Source organism: Mastomys coucha, unplaced genomic scaffold, assembly GCF_008632895.1.
Source record: "Mastomys coucha isolate ucsf_1 unplaced genomic scaffold, UCSF_Mcou_1 pScaffold16, whole genome shotgun sequence".
Taxonomy (NCBI): domain Eukaryota; kingdom Metazoa; phylum Chordata; class Mammalia; order Rodentia; family Muridae; genus Mastomys; species Mastomys coucha.
Genome location: NW_022196898.1, coordinates 37,087,968 through 37,101,824, shown reverse-complemented (window position 1 = coordinate 37,101,824; position 13,857 = coordinate 37,087,968). Strand labels below are relative to the sequence as shown.

The window sequence follows — 13,857 nt, the reverse complement described above, 5'->3', positions numbered from 1 at the left end:
TACTGACCATGTTCCCTTCTCCAGTCCCCAAACCATAACTCTATTAGCCTGGTGTGCCTGAATCATCTGCTCAGGCCACCTCTGGCCTTTCCCCCTCACACTGGACAGGAATTACTCTTCCACGAGGACCTATGTTAAAAATAAAAGATACCCGGTTAAAAGTAAATTTTACATTAGGAATGCATTTTTAAAAAGTATGTCTTTGGGATATACTTTAGCACAAATAGTGCCTTTGGGATATATTTAAGACTGGCGCACTCCCAGCACTTGGGAGGCAGAAGCAGGCAGACTTCTGGGCTCAAGGCCAGCCTGGTCTACAGAGTGAGTTCCAGGACAGCCAGGGCTACACAGAGAAACCCTGTCTCAAAAAAAAAAAAAAAAAAAAAAGAAAAAGAAAAAAAGAAAAAAAAAAAAGAATTTTGTTATCTCTGTTTATAAACTTTTTTAAAAAAAATTAATGTTTTTTTTATGTATATATGTTTGTATGTGTGCCACATGTGGTCAGGTGCCTATAAGAGGCTAGAAGAGGATGTTTGATCCCCCGGAGCTGGAATTACAAGTAGTTGTGAATAACCCAGTGTGGGTGCTAGGAACTGAACTCTGGAAGAGCAGCAAGTTTTCCTAACTGCTGAGCACTCTCTTTAGCCTCTGCTTTGTTTTTTGAGACAGTCTCATGTAACTGAGCTGGACTCTCATTCCTGTGTAGTTGAGGGTGAAGATGAACTTCTGGTTCTCCGGTCTCCACCTCCTTGGTGCTCAGATTACAGACAAGTGCTACCACATCTGGCTTATAAATAGTGCTAGCAACTGAGCATAAGGCTTCATGCCTGCAAGGTAAACCCTTTCTTTACCAACTGAGCTATACCCCAAGCCCAGGATTCTGTTTTTATTTGATCTACTAATTACAATACTAATTAGTGAAGAACCTTCCTCAGATTGGAAGGAGAATCCAGTGTCCGTCTCTGGTCACTCACCTGCCCTATGCACAAGGGCACAATGCACCAAGTTACATGAACACTCACCTGTGTTGTAGGCAGTGGGCATGGAGGAGAAGGGGAGGCCCTGGCTGAGTAAACTTGGTGTTGCCACGGAAACCACTGGGGTGGTGAGCGAGTGGGTAGACTGAGAGACCCCAAGGCGCTGGGCATTGTTCTGTAGGAGAAAACTGTCTGTCAAGAGATGGCAAATGGGAGGGTTGTCTCAAGGTTGTCAACCATACTGCCTTTGAACTAGGTCCCTGAATTCCAAGGGAAGGTACCATAGCATGGAGGCCCACAGACTCACAAACAGAGTTGGTATGTTTGAAGGCCTCAAGACTCAGAGAAAAACATGCACATACAGATTCACTTGCATCTGCACCCATACAGTCAGGAAGGCATGGGGGCAGCCTGGAGCTCAATGTGAACATTGCCCGGGTACCTGGGTGGAGTGACAGAAGGAAGAGATGTGGTTTCTCTTGGCTAAGACCACTGAAGTCTCCTTTATACCCATTACAGTAGCAGATGCCCCAGGAGATGTAAACTGGCATCTGGGAATGAAACGTGGGATCTGGGGTAGCATGTGATTGCATGTATGCACACACGTGTATAGGGCTGTCAGCTCCATCTGCTGCTGAGTCACTTGTTTATTCCAACTCCACGCTAGGGCCGAAACTGCCGGTGTGTTGGCCGCCAAAGCCTGCTTGCCTTTTCCAGCCTTTCTGGCCTCCTGTCAGCAAGCTGGGGAGGAAGCACCCTCCTCTTTCCTGGCTGATGAGTGTAAGCATAGGAGGGGCTATGCATGTCTCTAAGTGCTGGTGAGATGGGCTCGGGGTAGGGAGTGAACAGGCAGGCAGGGAGGTCCTTGCTAGGGACAGCTCCAGTACTAACTGCCTCAGGCCTCGGACTTTCCTACATTTCCTTGTAAGGATTAGGTCTGTGTCTTGGGTTCCAGTGTTGTGTGTGGGCCTATATGGAGTCAGGAGGCCAATAGAAACTAAAGGCTTAATTCAGATATCTTTCTGGGGCCTCAAAGGCCTTGGGATAGCCTCATGCTCTTTTCTACATGCACACTCATACACGTGTATGGATAAGTGTGGTAACATAAACATCCATGCACGCAGATGACACACATGCATGCCATGTCCAACCCTTCCCACTTCCCATTCAGCTCTATGCACAGCTCATGACAAACAACCACACATTAAACATACAGGGAGAAGACAGGTACATAAACTCATGCTGCAGACTGAGTAACACTGGGCAAAGCTGCAACTCAAAAGACACTGTTAACATCTCAGCTGCACTTACCAGATCTAAATGTTCCTCAGTCTGGGAGCAGAAATAAAACCAAAAGGATGGTTCAGGCTATGGCTCCTGCCCTTCCCATATGGCCACCCCGTTCCCCCTATCTGCCTAAGAGCACAGTGTTCTTTCTGGCCCAAAAAGATTATCTAGATATTCTGTCTATCTGATAGCCATAAAATGCTGTATCCTGGCCTCCATCAGCCAGATATCATCAGCTAGTCCTTATTTTCACGGTACAATGTGAATTCCTTTTATCATCTTCTCCATCATAGACCCTTTTCTCCTATCTCCTATTCATTTTTACTGCCCTCTGGTCAGCACGGCTGTGGTCCAAAGGCCCTCAGGGAAGAAAGTGTTCAAAGCCATGCTCTTTCTCTCTCAAGAAGTCCTACCTGCTACTAACCTTCACTTTCTTGCTTTTCTTTCCACCTCCCAGCCCCTGCCAAAGCCCAGAAACCCACTCACCAAGTGATGCATTAACCCTTTGCCTCCCTGGGAAGTGATGACCCGCAGATCAGGCTTGCGGCTGGGGGCTCCAAGCTGGGTGTTGTGGGTGGGTGGGGGTGGAGACTTGGCAGGGATGACTTTGTTTAGGCTGTTGCCATTGGCCACAGGGAGGAGGCCAGGGGAAGCTCGGGCACTGACATAGCCATTCCCTGGAAAAGTGAGATGAGAAATGAAAAATGCTAGTCTGCCTCTGTCCCTGCCAACTGCCCCAGACAAGTATATCTGTCACCTGGAGGCTCTCAGAGGCATGCCAGTGTTCTTCATGGATGCTGAACTGCCTGACACTGCCTAAAGCCTTGGTCCCCAATCACTTGACATAAAGTCAGTCTCTAAGCCACAGCAATGGGACCAGAGGTAGAACTGAGAAGCATTGCCATTGCCATTGCCAACCCCAGGCACTTAAGAGAGCCCTGAAGCCATGCTTTTCCCCAAGCTTGGCACTCAGACCCCCCCATAGGCTTCACACAGGACACATAATGTCCAGAGTGGGAAAGGTGGCAGGCTGTGATCGGGTCTTTGTTAAGGAGCTTGATTACTAGAGCCAGCCAACCATTGAGATTGTTTCCTTGCCAGGAACTGGAACTCTGTACTTCTTATCAGCATAAGACAAGCTGTCTGCCACCATGGGGAGATTGCCACTGACTGTTGGTAAGGGTGTTGCTGGCACTAGGGGCTAACAGTATGGTCACTCCCATAACTAGAGCTGGGAAAAAGGCATCACAACTTCTACACTTGCTCTGTACTCTGCCATGTCCAGGTCTTCCAGACACAGTATCTCATACATGTTCACATCACTCTGTGAGGTGCATGGGATGGACATTTTGTCAGTGCGGGGCACATGACACTAGCTGAGAGAGCTGTGATGACTTCTCCACAACCACCCAGGGCCATCTCACTGGAGTTCCCAACGCTGGGCTCAAGGGCCTGTGAGCAAGGCCTGCAGAGAAGGGTATGCCTTTAGTCTACAGTTTCATAACACTAGTGTACAACCACTGCTACAGTACTCTCACGCCCACCCACCTCACACCGGACCCATAGGAACCAGAACAGGAAACAGGGAGCACTTGGCTGAGACTGAGCTGGAAGAGCCTGGGGTTCAGGAATGTTTAAGTGGTCCCTACAGTGAGAAGTTCCCTGTCCCCGATGAGCACATGGTTACCCTCAAAGTGTGTTGCTGTTTCTATCCCAACTCCAAGATCACTCTGGGAATGGCAAGAATGACAGGGTGACGTCAATGGTGACATTAGAAAGAGGTCACCAGTCAGACATCAGCACAGATCAAGAGTGGCTAGAAGTGTCAGGGCACGGAGGCAATGGTGGTTTCTTCCTATAACTCCAGTATGAATGCATATAGGTCCACATCTGTATGGTGACACCATAGGAGCATGGAGGCCTGTGTGCATGGGTGGTGTCTGAATGCCTATCATTTGTCGAGACAAGTCCTGATCCCAACAAGATGCCCCATTTTAATCTGAAAACGCTGGACCATGGCCAGGTGTGGTGGTGCATGCCTTTGATCCCAGCACTCAGGCAGTAGAGGCAGGTGGATTCTATGAGTTTGAGGGTATCTTAGTCTATATAGCAAGTCTCAGGCTAGCAAGGCTAAATAGTAAGACCTGTCTCAAGAAAAAAGGAAAAAAAGGGGTGGGGGGGAAGGCTAACATCTTCTGATGTATCCATCCTGCTTGTTTCCCTCCCCTGGTTTGAGCCACCCTATGGAGGCAGCTACACTCACCAACGGGGCTGGGGCAGGCTCCATTAGCACTGTTGAGGTCTCCACCCAGCATGGCTCCTGGGAGAAAAGCAGAGCTACCATGAGCTTTGTCTTGAGGACTGGACAAGAAGAGGGGGCTCTGAGGAGTCCTAGGCCTTTTCCCCTCAAGAGTCATACACATGCAGAAATGCTGCAAAGGGAAGACCCGCCATTGAAAACAGAAGCCAAGAGCCCCTTCCACACCTCACTTCCACCTCAGTGACTCACCCTCCAGCCCACTTACCTGCACTAGCAGGCCGCTGGGGCAGGCCTGGAGAAACACTGTTTCTCTGTAGTGCTGGCTGCTGGGGGGACAGGAGCCGTGGGTCCGTAAGGGATGATGTCACCAGGGAAGGAGTGACCAGAGAGCTACTTGGATTGCTGAACTGCATGGAGCTCTGATTGGACACGGGCACTGTGACAGGCATGGCAAAGTTGGGGGCCGGAACAGATGACTAGATAAAAAGATGGAGGGTAACGTCACACCAGGTGAATCTCTCCCACTAGACTCATTATGCCTGAGAGGGTAAACACAAGAGTTCTTTGGCTCCTGAACTATATCTCCAAAGGCCAGAAGCTTGGGCTCCCTGCCTTCAGCCCTTTGGTAGCTCTGCCTACCTCCCATTAGAAAGGTGAGAGCACCTTGCTCTGACCCAAGGCAAAAGAGGCAGGCTCTGAGCCCTGTAGATGGGACTGGATTCCCCCAGTGGAGGTGGGTTAGTCCTCAGCCAGGCAGGACACACTGGGAGCAAGTTAGTGCCCTGGGTACAGACCCAAACCCCCATATTACTGAGGCTATGGCTTCACTAAGCGGCTCCCACCATCTGACCTGCTTTAGGAGCAGCTCAAGCCCACCTCTCTACCATCCCTGTAGCAATTCCTTTTCTTTTACATAAAGCTGAACAACTGAGGCAGGAGTACCAAAGCACGCCAAGGGGGATTCCCAGAACAATGGGACAAAGAACACACTCCTCTCCCTTCCCCTCTAGAGACTCTTGGCACCTGCATTTTCTGCTGGTGAGAGGATACTGCAGGTCTCTCTAGTTTATATAAGAAGAACTTTACAAGAGGGTTATCAAGACCAAGGTCAGGAGTTCCTCAGTGGCCAGTACCAGCTCAAGGATGGCTCAGCATAGTACATCCATCAGAGGCAGCCGAGGGCCGGGCAAGGCTGGGTGAAGCCACACCATGCAGCACAGGAGGCTCTCCTCCATGCGACTACTCACGGCCAGTCTATAACTCTGCATCATCTTATCAAACTCCTCGTCTATCTTTTTATACTTCTCCTCCGTCTGGGGGGTCAGGGCAAACGCCTCGTCCACCTCGGGGCTCTCACACTCCCTGTGCTTCTTGTGCAGCGCCTGGGAGAGGGGCCGGAAGGGGGCCAGAGAAAAGGTGAGGAGAGCTCACCCCATAGCGCCTGAAGAGCCCATCCAGCTCCTCACTGGCCCGCCGGTACTTGTCCTCCAGCAGGGGGCTCTGCTCCAGTGAGTCCTCCCCATCCGGCTCTGGGCTGTCACAGCCGTTGAAACCCTTCTTCCTCAGGGTCTGCAACCGCACCACTCAGTCAGCCAGCCAGCAATGGCCCCCCTGACTCCTCCAAGCTCCTCCCCCAAATCCCCTACTCTTCTCCAACCTTCTCTCCCATGGTTCCCAGATGTTTTAGTCGTCCCCCCACAATCCCTACCCAGAGCCATCCTCCCCTCCCTACAGTGTTCCCTGGGGGTGGCATGCTCCACAGCTGTCTAGGGAGAAGCCAGGTCCTGGCAGCTCCCTAGAGAGTGTGCTTGGGGATGGGGACTCTGCCCATGCAAACCCAAGGTTCTACTTAGGTGAGAGAAACTGAATGGAGACAGGAAAGGACAATACAAAAAAGCACAAAGGACCTGCACTCACTGAGCTTTCTGCTCTATACCACCCCAAGACCTAAGCCATTTGTGGTCACTCAAAACTTTAAAGATACCTGCCTTGCTGTTGTTGTTTTTTGTTTTTTATATCAAATTGCATCTATCTATCTATCTACCTACCTGTGTGTGTGTGTGTGTGTGTGCGCACTGGAGTGCATGCATATACATGCACATGCTGTAGCACATAAGTGAGAGGATAACCTGGAGGAGTTGGTTCTTCTTTCCACCATGGGGTTCCTGAGAATTAAACTTAGGCTTGGCAGTAAGCGCCTTTACCTAATAAGCCATTTTTCCAGCCTTTGCTTCATTTTAATTTTAACTTATTTATTTAGTTTTTTTTCCCAAGACAGGGTTTCTCTGTGTAGCCCTGGCTATTCAGGTACTTGCTCTGTAGACCAGACTGGCCTTGAACTCACAGAGTGCTGGGATTAAAGGTGTGTGCCATCACTGCCTGGCTTATTTTTATTTTTTTTAACTTTATCTCATGTGTTTATGTTTTGCCTGTATATATGTGTACCACATAAATGCCTGGTACCCATGGGGTGAGAAGAGGAAGGACCCAACCCCTGGAACTGTAGTAATAAGCAGTCATGAGCTGCCATGTAGGTACTGGGAATTGAACTCAGGTCTACTGGAAGAAAGCCAGTGTTGTTAACCTCTGTACCCCAAGTTGGCAACCTGGAGTAAGAAGCATGAACTGGTTTGTCTCGTTTGCTCACAGAATACCCCTTTAAGCCAGCATTGCTCCATCTGTGGAGTTACCACAGCCAAGAGAAGCCAGACCACCTGCCTAAAGTCACATGGCAAGAAAAGGCCAGAGATGAATCCCGAAGCTCATATCCTTTAACATTTCACATTTTCACTCTGAAACAGAAGACAAGAGCCACACAGACCCACAAAGGAACAGGATGGAAAGGAAAGACGGGAACAAAGAGGGAGACATAAGTAAGAATATCAGAGAGGATGAAGGAAGGAGGAACTAAAAAGCATAAGACAGCAGGATGCGCCTCAGACCTGGCAGATCACAGACTGCCTAAGCTGAGTGAGGCCTGGTGCTGGCTACATGTCTCATGCCTTTGCTGTCAGGCCCCTCCTTCCTTGGACCCTGGGTTCAGGAGAAGAGATGGGTTTACACATGGGCAGAGGTGGGCACAGGCGCGCACCTCGATGATGTCAGCATTGGTGCGGCTCTCATGCGGCTCGTTGTACTCGGTGTACTTGAGCAGCACCTTGTCCATGTCGGTGCTGGCGTACTGGAACAGCTTGTTGGAGTGGTTGAAGATGATGAGCGCAATCTCGCAGTCGCACAACACGCTCAGCTCATAGGCCTTCTTCATCAGCCCAAACTTCCGCTTGGTGAAGGTCACCTGCAGGAGAGCAGTGTGTGGCCAGGTCTGATAAGAGTCTCCCTGCCCACAGACATAGCCTCTACCTACCCTAGAGTTCTACTCTCAGGGTGATTTAGCCATGGTTGATGGAAATCCATGGTCTAGAAAGGAACAAAATAGGACCAGAGCCAGCCTCAGACAAGAAAGGAGGCCACATGTCTCTGTGCAGTGGGCTGAGGAGCAGCATGCCTCCCGGTTCAGGAGGAGGAGAACTCTTGCTAAGATGAGGAAGCTGTAGGTGTGGCAATGGTGTAGGGCCCTGGCCCATCTCAGGCCAGCAAGCTAAAGAGGTACACAAAGTATTCCTCTCTCTGCTTAGACCCACCCTCTATTGGAACCTCCAGTGAGTTCCCAGGTTTCCAAGAAAACTCTCTTTTAGAACTGGTCATGGGTGACAGAGCTGGCTCTCTGTCTTTGCTCACCTACCACAAGGGCTCTGGGACCTCCTCACCTGGCGGTTCCGTTCATCAGTGATTCGCTGGATCTGAATCTTTTTCCTCCCCATCTTCTCCGGGGGGTCCTTAGTGCCAGAGAGGAAGGGGCTGCTGGGTGGTGATCAGGAGCCTCACACTGTGCTCATGAATGTCTGGGACTAGTGATCAGTTCATGGTCTGCAGAACACCTACGCACAGCCTCCTGGGAGGGGTCATAAGAGGACTGTTAGACCCCCAACCCCCCAAGTCTTGTTTGGGATGTGGGCCAAGTCATTACAGCCTGTGAGAGACTGGTGGCATCTCTGCCCCATCCCAAATGTCAACAATATTGGCTACAGAGGAAATAACCCCCCTTCCCATACCACATACCAGCTGGGCTCCCACTGGGACCAGGGCTTGGTCTAGGCTGATTCCCCACATCACTGCTGTACTTGGGCTTTAGGTCACACAGAAGATACAGGGCCCTGAGGGTCTGCATCTTGGAGAGCACCTATACCCTGTTCTCTGTAGAGCTTGCTGTACTATGTGTTGTACTCTGCCGACCCCCTACCCACCACCATAACCTGGATCAATGGAGGCTCCTAAGTTGGAGACAAAGTGAGACCATATTGCGCTAATGCCTTCCCAGACTGCAGGCAGCAGGTAGACAGCGGATGCTCGATGCTCACAAGGGTGCCTGGTGTCCCAGTCCAGCTTGTCAGCACAGTCCTTACATGGACTCCTAAAACCTGGGGTCAGTGGAGGCTGGAGTTATAGAGTGCACACTCCTAATCAGAGCTGTTGTACTTTACTGTACTTCATTTGCTCAGCCCAAGTACAGTTTAGAAGGGTGTTCTGCTATTTAGACAGACAAGGGCAGCAAATGTATTTTCCAGAACACCTTACACTGGGGACTGAACCAGTGGTCCTATACATGCTCAGAAGGTGGTCTGCCTAGCTGCATGCTCAACCCCCATTTCTATTCCTGAACTAAGGTCTTGCTAAGTTTCCCAGGCTGGCCTTCACTTGTGATCCTTGCCCCCACATCCCGATAAGCTATGGTCACAGGCCTACAGCACAAACCAGCTTTTTTCTATGGTTACTGTGGTGCCAATTATGAAAGGTAAAGGTTCAGACTCCCTAGGTAAATGCTCTATTTCAGAATTTACTCCGATTCAGGTAAATGTTTCTGTAAAAGGCCAGAAAGTCAGCGCTGCAGGCCATAAATTCTTTTGCACTGTTTAAGCTCTGCTACAGGCAGGCAGCCTAACTGACAAAGATGACAGAAAAGTAAGTGGGTGTGGTAGCTAAGGCCTTTAATCTCAATGCTTGAGAGGCAGAGGCAGGCGTCAGTATGTTGAGGACAGCCTGGTCTACATAATGAGACCCCAGACTTGACAAAACAAACCAAAATAAATAAATAAATAAATAAATAAAAACAGGGGAGGGGAGAAATATGGAAAGAGAGTATACTGAGGAAACTGAAGAATTGGCTTAGCATTTAATTAAGAGCCCTTGCTGGTCTGCAGAGTGAGTTCCAGAACAACCAGAACTACACAGAGAAACGGTCCCAAAAAAACTAAGAAAAATAAACAAATAGTCTTTTCATGGTCTGAAGATGGAGAGCAGGAGACAAGAAGGAAGAGAGTCACCTAGCCAGTGGGGAGTCATGGCACCCTGCATTGATTGTGGGTCCAGATTGGGTTAAGCTCTGCTACAGGCAGGCCGCCTAAGTGACAAAGACTACAGGAGAGTGGGTGTGGGACCTGGGTTCAGTTCCTAGCACCCAGTTGGAGGGTTACAACGATCTGTTAACTCCAGTTCCAGGGGGTCCGACGTCATCTTCTGGCCTTCACAGACACACAGGCAAGAAGGTAAGAGGTTCCTCAACAACAGCTGGGTGCCAGTGGCTGCTGGGCGGAACCTCTGCCTTTCTAGCTCATTCCACAAGGCCTGAAGGTTACAGAGTAAGTGAAGTAGTTAGTTCACTGGTTACCTGACTATGATGGGGTGGGGAAGGGGAGGTCTGGGCCTGCTTAAGGTCATCCCAGATCACAGGACCACCCCTCAAGCTTGTCTAGCTTCTACTCTACCTAAGTATCTACAAAGAGCATCAGTTCCCTTGCCCTGAAGGAAGGATAATTTGTCTGCATGTATAGAAGGTCACCAAAAGAGGGGACCTGCTGGGCAGTGGTGGCGCATGCCTTTAATCCCAGCACTTGGGAGGCAGAGGCAGGCGGATTTCTGAGTTCGAGGCCAGCCTGGTCTACTGAGTGAGTTCCAGGACAGAGAAACCTTGTCTCGAAAAACCAAAAAAAAAAAAAAAAAAAAGAGGGGGACCAGCACTTCTCCTCTTGCTCTGATATCTGAGGAGTTCCATAGCCCCTGGCCTTCCTCTAGCCACTCCCCACTTCCTAGACCAGCAGTGGCAGCCTAGAGCCCTGTGTAGCCCAAATCTGGTCTCTCTCCAGGCCTGTGACCCAAATCCCTGCCCAATCTATTGTAGGGGCTCCATCCAGAACCTCCAGGCTTTACCATAACTCTCAGAGCTACCCACAACTGCCCTCCCTGGGCTGGACCCTGCATTGATTGTGGGTCCAGAGGTGGGAAGGCACACTGGGGCAAGGGCTATGGAAAATTGGCCTTTTTAGGTGGGTCTCTCTTGGTCAGCCTCAGAACTCCAATCTGGACCCACAATGCAGAGTGCCATGACTCCCCACTGGCTAGGCAGCTGTCTTCCTTCTTGATCCTTTCTTGTCTCCTGCTCTCCACCTACAGACCATGAACAAGCTCTTTTTATTTGTTTACTTTTCTTTGTTTTCTGAGACAGAGTTTCTCTGTGTAGCCCTGGTTGTCCTGGAAATCACTTTGCAGACCAAGCTAGCCTTGAATTCACAGAGTTCACAGGCCTGCCTCTGCCCCCCAAGTGCTGAGATTAAAGGTATACACTACCACCACCCAGACCGTGAACAGATTCTTGATGACAGAACCTCTTTCCTGCTTATGGCTAGTGCTGTCTCCTAGTGAAATGTCCCAGTGTTTTCACAGTTTTCAAAAAAACCTAACCCATTATCAATTATCATTATCATAATTGATAATTAGCATTATCAATTGTGCTTCTCCTCTGTGCCCAGCTCTCAAAGTTAGAGCCTCATGAAGCAGGAACTGAATCTGTCTTTTTTACTATGCTATTGCCTGTAGAAAGAGCCCAGGAAAAACCTATACAAAGAAAATATTATGAGCCTGTAGAAGTTCTTCCTGAAGTCTAATCTCTGTCTGCCCTGCTGTTCTCACTGTCCTCTGTGGAATTAGAACCTCCTACCAGCTGCCCTCAGAGCCTATTAGTTCAGACATCACCGACTCTCCAACCAACCCTGCCACCCTCACCCTCTTCCCTCCCTACACTCAGCTGGCTGGTGCAAAGGGTGAGACTCTAAGTCTTCTAAGGAGCAGCCCTGAGCACATGGAGATGGAGAGGATGGGGTTGCTTAGGCAACTGTCGCCTGGCAACCAGCTCCCTGGCTGATCTCCTACACTGCCCCCCCAATCCCTGCCGCATGCTGGGGGAGCTAGGATATGAGAGAGATCATGGCTGAGAAGGCAAGGAAGCCAGAGAGACCTATGAGTATCCTTTATCAGAGGGAACCTGTCTGTTTAAGAGGCCAAGCCTCAACAATCCTGACTCAACAACCTCTATACTAGCTCAGCCACTTACAACCCCATGCCTCCCAGGGTCTTGCTCACTGCTACTCTTCCTCTGCCAGAACTACCCTGCCAGAGGACAGACCCTGCCTTGGCCAGTCCTTCCTTCTAGTTAACCATAAACTCTCTTACAAGGCAGGCTCAGTCCCCTCTGTCATCTGTTCCACATTGCTTCAGATTCTTTGGAATATGAACTCAATCTTCATTCTGGAAGAATGGTGTCTGGGCTGAGATGGTCACAAAGTACCTCAGACTGACTCCATTCAAGGTGTGGAGCTGTCCTGCCCAAACTTTCCTACTCTTATCAGGAAGTTTTAATGAACACCCACCCTTACCTGCTTTATTAGTCCTATGTTCAACAACCTAGCTGACTGCTAGGAGCCAGAGGCCTGGGCATCTGCTCTCCAGATGCAGACTATGCTCCTGCCTAACCTAGCCAGCCCCTCTTTTCTGAGGCTCTGGTCTTTGGGCTGCTGCTCTTCTTCTTTCTCCTTTTTACCAGACAGTTTCTCTGTGTAGTCCTGGCTGTCCTGGAAGTTGGTCTGTAGATCAGGCCAGACCAGAGATCCACCTGTCTCTGCCTCTTGAGTGCTGGGATTAGCAGTGTGCACTGGCGGGCTGCTGCTCTTCTAAGTCTAGTCTGCAGCCCTGGGCAATCACACTGAGGAGCCAGGCCCCAGGCCCTTCTCATCCTGACCTTAAAGCAGCAGTGCCCTCAGTAGGTTCTAGCTGGGCAGGGTGCTGTTACCCGCAGGCTGTGACAACAGCAGCAGAAAGGAGAAAGCACTGACTGCTGGAATCTGTAGGAAGCCAAGAGCAGGGTGGCCATGGGGGCAGGGAAGTCTGGGATCTAGGATCCCATGGCAACTGGCACTGTTTATATGCAAAAGAGGGACAACTGAAAACTGAAGGGGTGCTGGATGGAGGGTCATGGAGACTAGGCCTGTCTCCCTAATGTCACACACCTCTTGGTACCTGAGCAATACTCAAACCACTTTGGGGTTTCAGAATGAGGCATCACAGTTCCTGTGTGAAGGGCCTGGGTGGAGATGGGAGTAAGGTCAAGACAGTTTTCTGTAGCCACTGCTGAAAGGCCAGAGAGGAAGCGCCTTTCCCCAGCAGTCTTCATCCGCCCTCTACTCTTCAGCAATGCACCCCATTTTCTCCTCCCTCACTCCTTTCTGCCCTGAGCACTGTGTCCTGGTGTCCTGAGGCTCTCAAAAGCTGCATGCATCAGATTCTGGAGCCCTATACCAGCAGGCTCCAACAGAGCAGAGGCCAAAAAGGCCAAGCCTTTCTGAGCTCTTCTTGAAGGGAGTGGGAGACAACGAGGGAACTGCTCTCATTAGGCGCTCCCCCTCCCTTCCAGGCCGCTGGGGGGCCTCAGGCTGGAACTCGGGAAGGCAGGCTGCACTGAAGACAGCTGTCACCCTCCTCCACCCTCTCCCTGGTAGGGCTGCAGGGCATGAAATAAGCAGCATGCGCTGGGGGGAGGGGGCGACAATCCAATCCACCTGTCACCCCCATAGTCGGGCAGCCTGCTTGCTAGTGGGAGGAGGCGTGGGCAAGGTGGGGACAGATGCACAGACAGAGGAAGGAGACAGAAAGGGGCCAGTGAGGCAAAGGCACAAGACTGGGAGAGAGGCTGGGCTGAGCAGCAGAGGGGTGCCCCGCAGCCTGCCTGGGGCACCCTTCAGGTCTTCTCTTCTCCACAGCTCCCATCACCATCCAAAAGCACAGGCCCAAGCCTAAGTTCTGTCAGGCTGACTACCTAAAACGCTGGTTCCCACCAAGTCCCACCATCCCCTCCCCCAGACAGCAGCTTGGGGCTGGGCAGGGGCTATTTTTAGCCTGGGCAGTGAGCTAATTTTAACTCACCAACAGGAGACCTGAGGGCGGGCT

General features: G+C 50.6%; 1 protein-coding gene across 9 annotated transcripts in view; it reads right to left on the bottom strand.

The window, feature by feature from the left end:
* Mef2d (myocyte enhancer factor 2D) overlaps positions 1–13,857 on the bottom strand; it is a 29,314-nt gene that overhangs the window by 7,747 nt on the left and 7,710 nt on the right. For 4 of the 9 annotated variants that reach the window (XM_031374339.1, XM_031374336.1, XM_031374345.1 and 1 more), the window contains exons 2-9: positions 8,292–8,476; positions 7,616–7,819; positions 5,956–6,093; positions 4,790–5,000; positions 4,528–4,584; positions 2,751–2,941; positions 2,289–2,309; positions 1,023–1,152 (exon numbers count right to left, since the gene is read on the bottom strand). In XM_031374339.1, the coding sequence (XP_031230199.1) occupies positions 1,023–1,152; positions 2,289–2,309; positions 2,751–2,941; positions 4,528–4,584; positions 4,790–5,000; positions 5,956–6,093; positions 7,616–7,819; positions 8,292–8,345 (1,006 nt within the window). In that variant the 5' untranslated portion in view covers positions 8,346–8,476. Of the gene's footprint in view, positions 1–1,022; positions 1,153–2,288; positions 2,310–2,750; positions 2,942–4,527; positions 4,585–4,789; positions 5,001–5,771; positions 5,907–5,955; positions 6,094–7,615; positions 7,820–8,291; positions 8,477–8,837; positions 9,164–13,857 lie in introns of those variants that run through there. The other 5 variants (XM_031374338.1, XM_031374340.1, XM_031374341.1 and 2 more) reach the window with 5 other exon arrangements.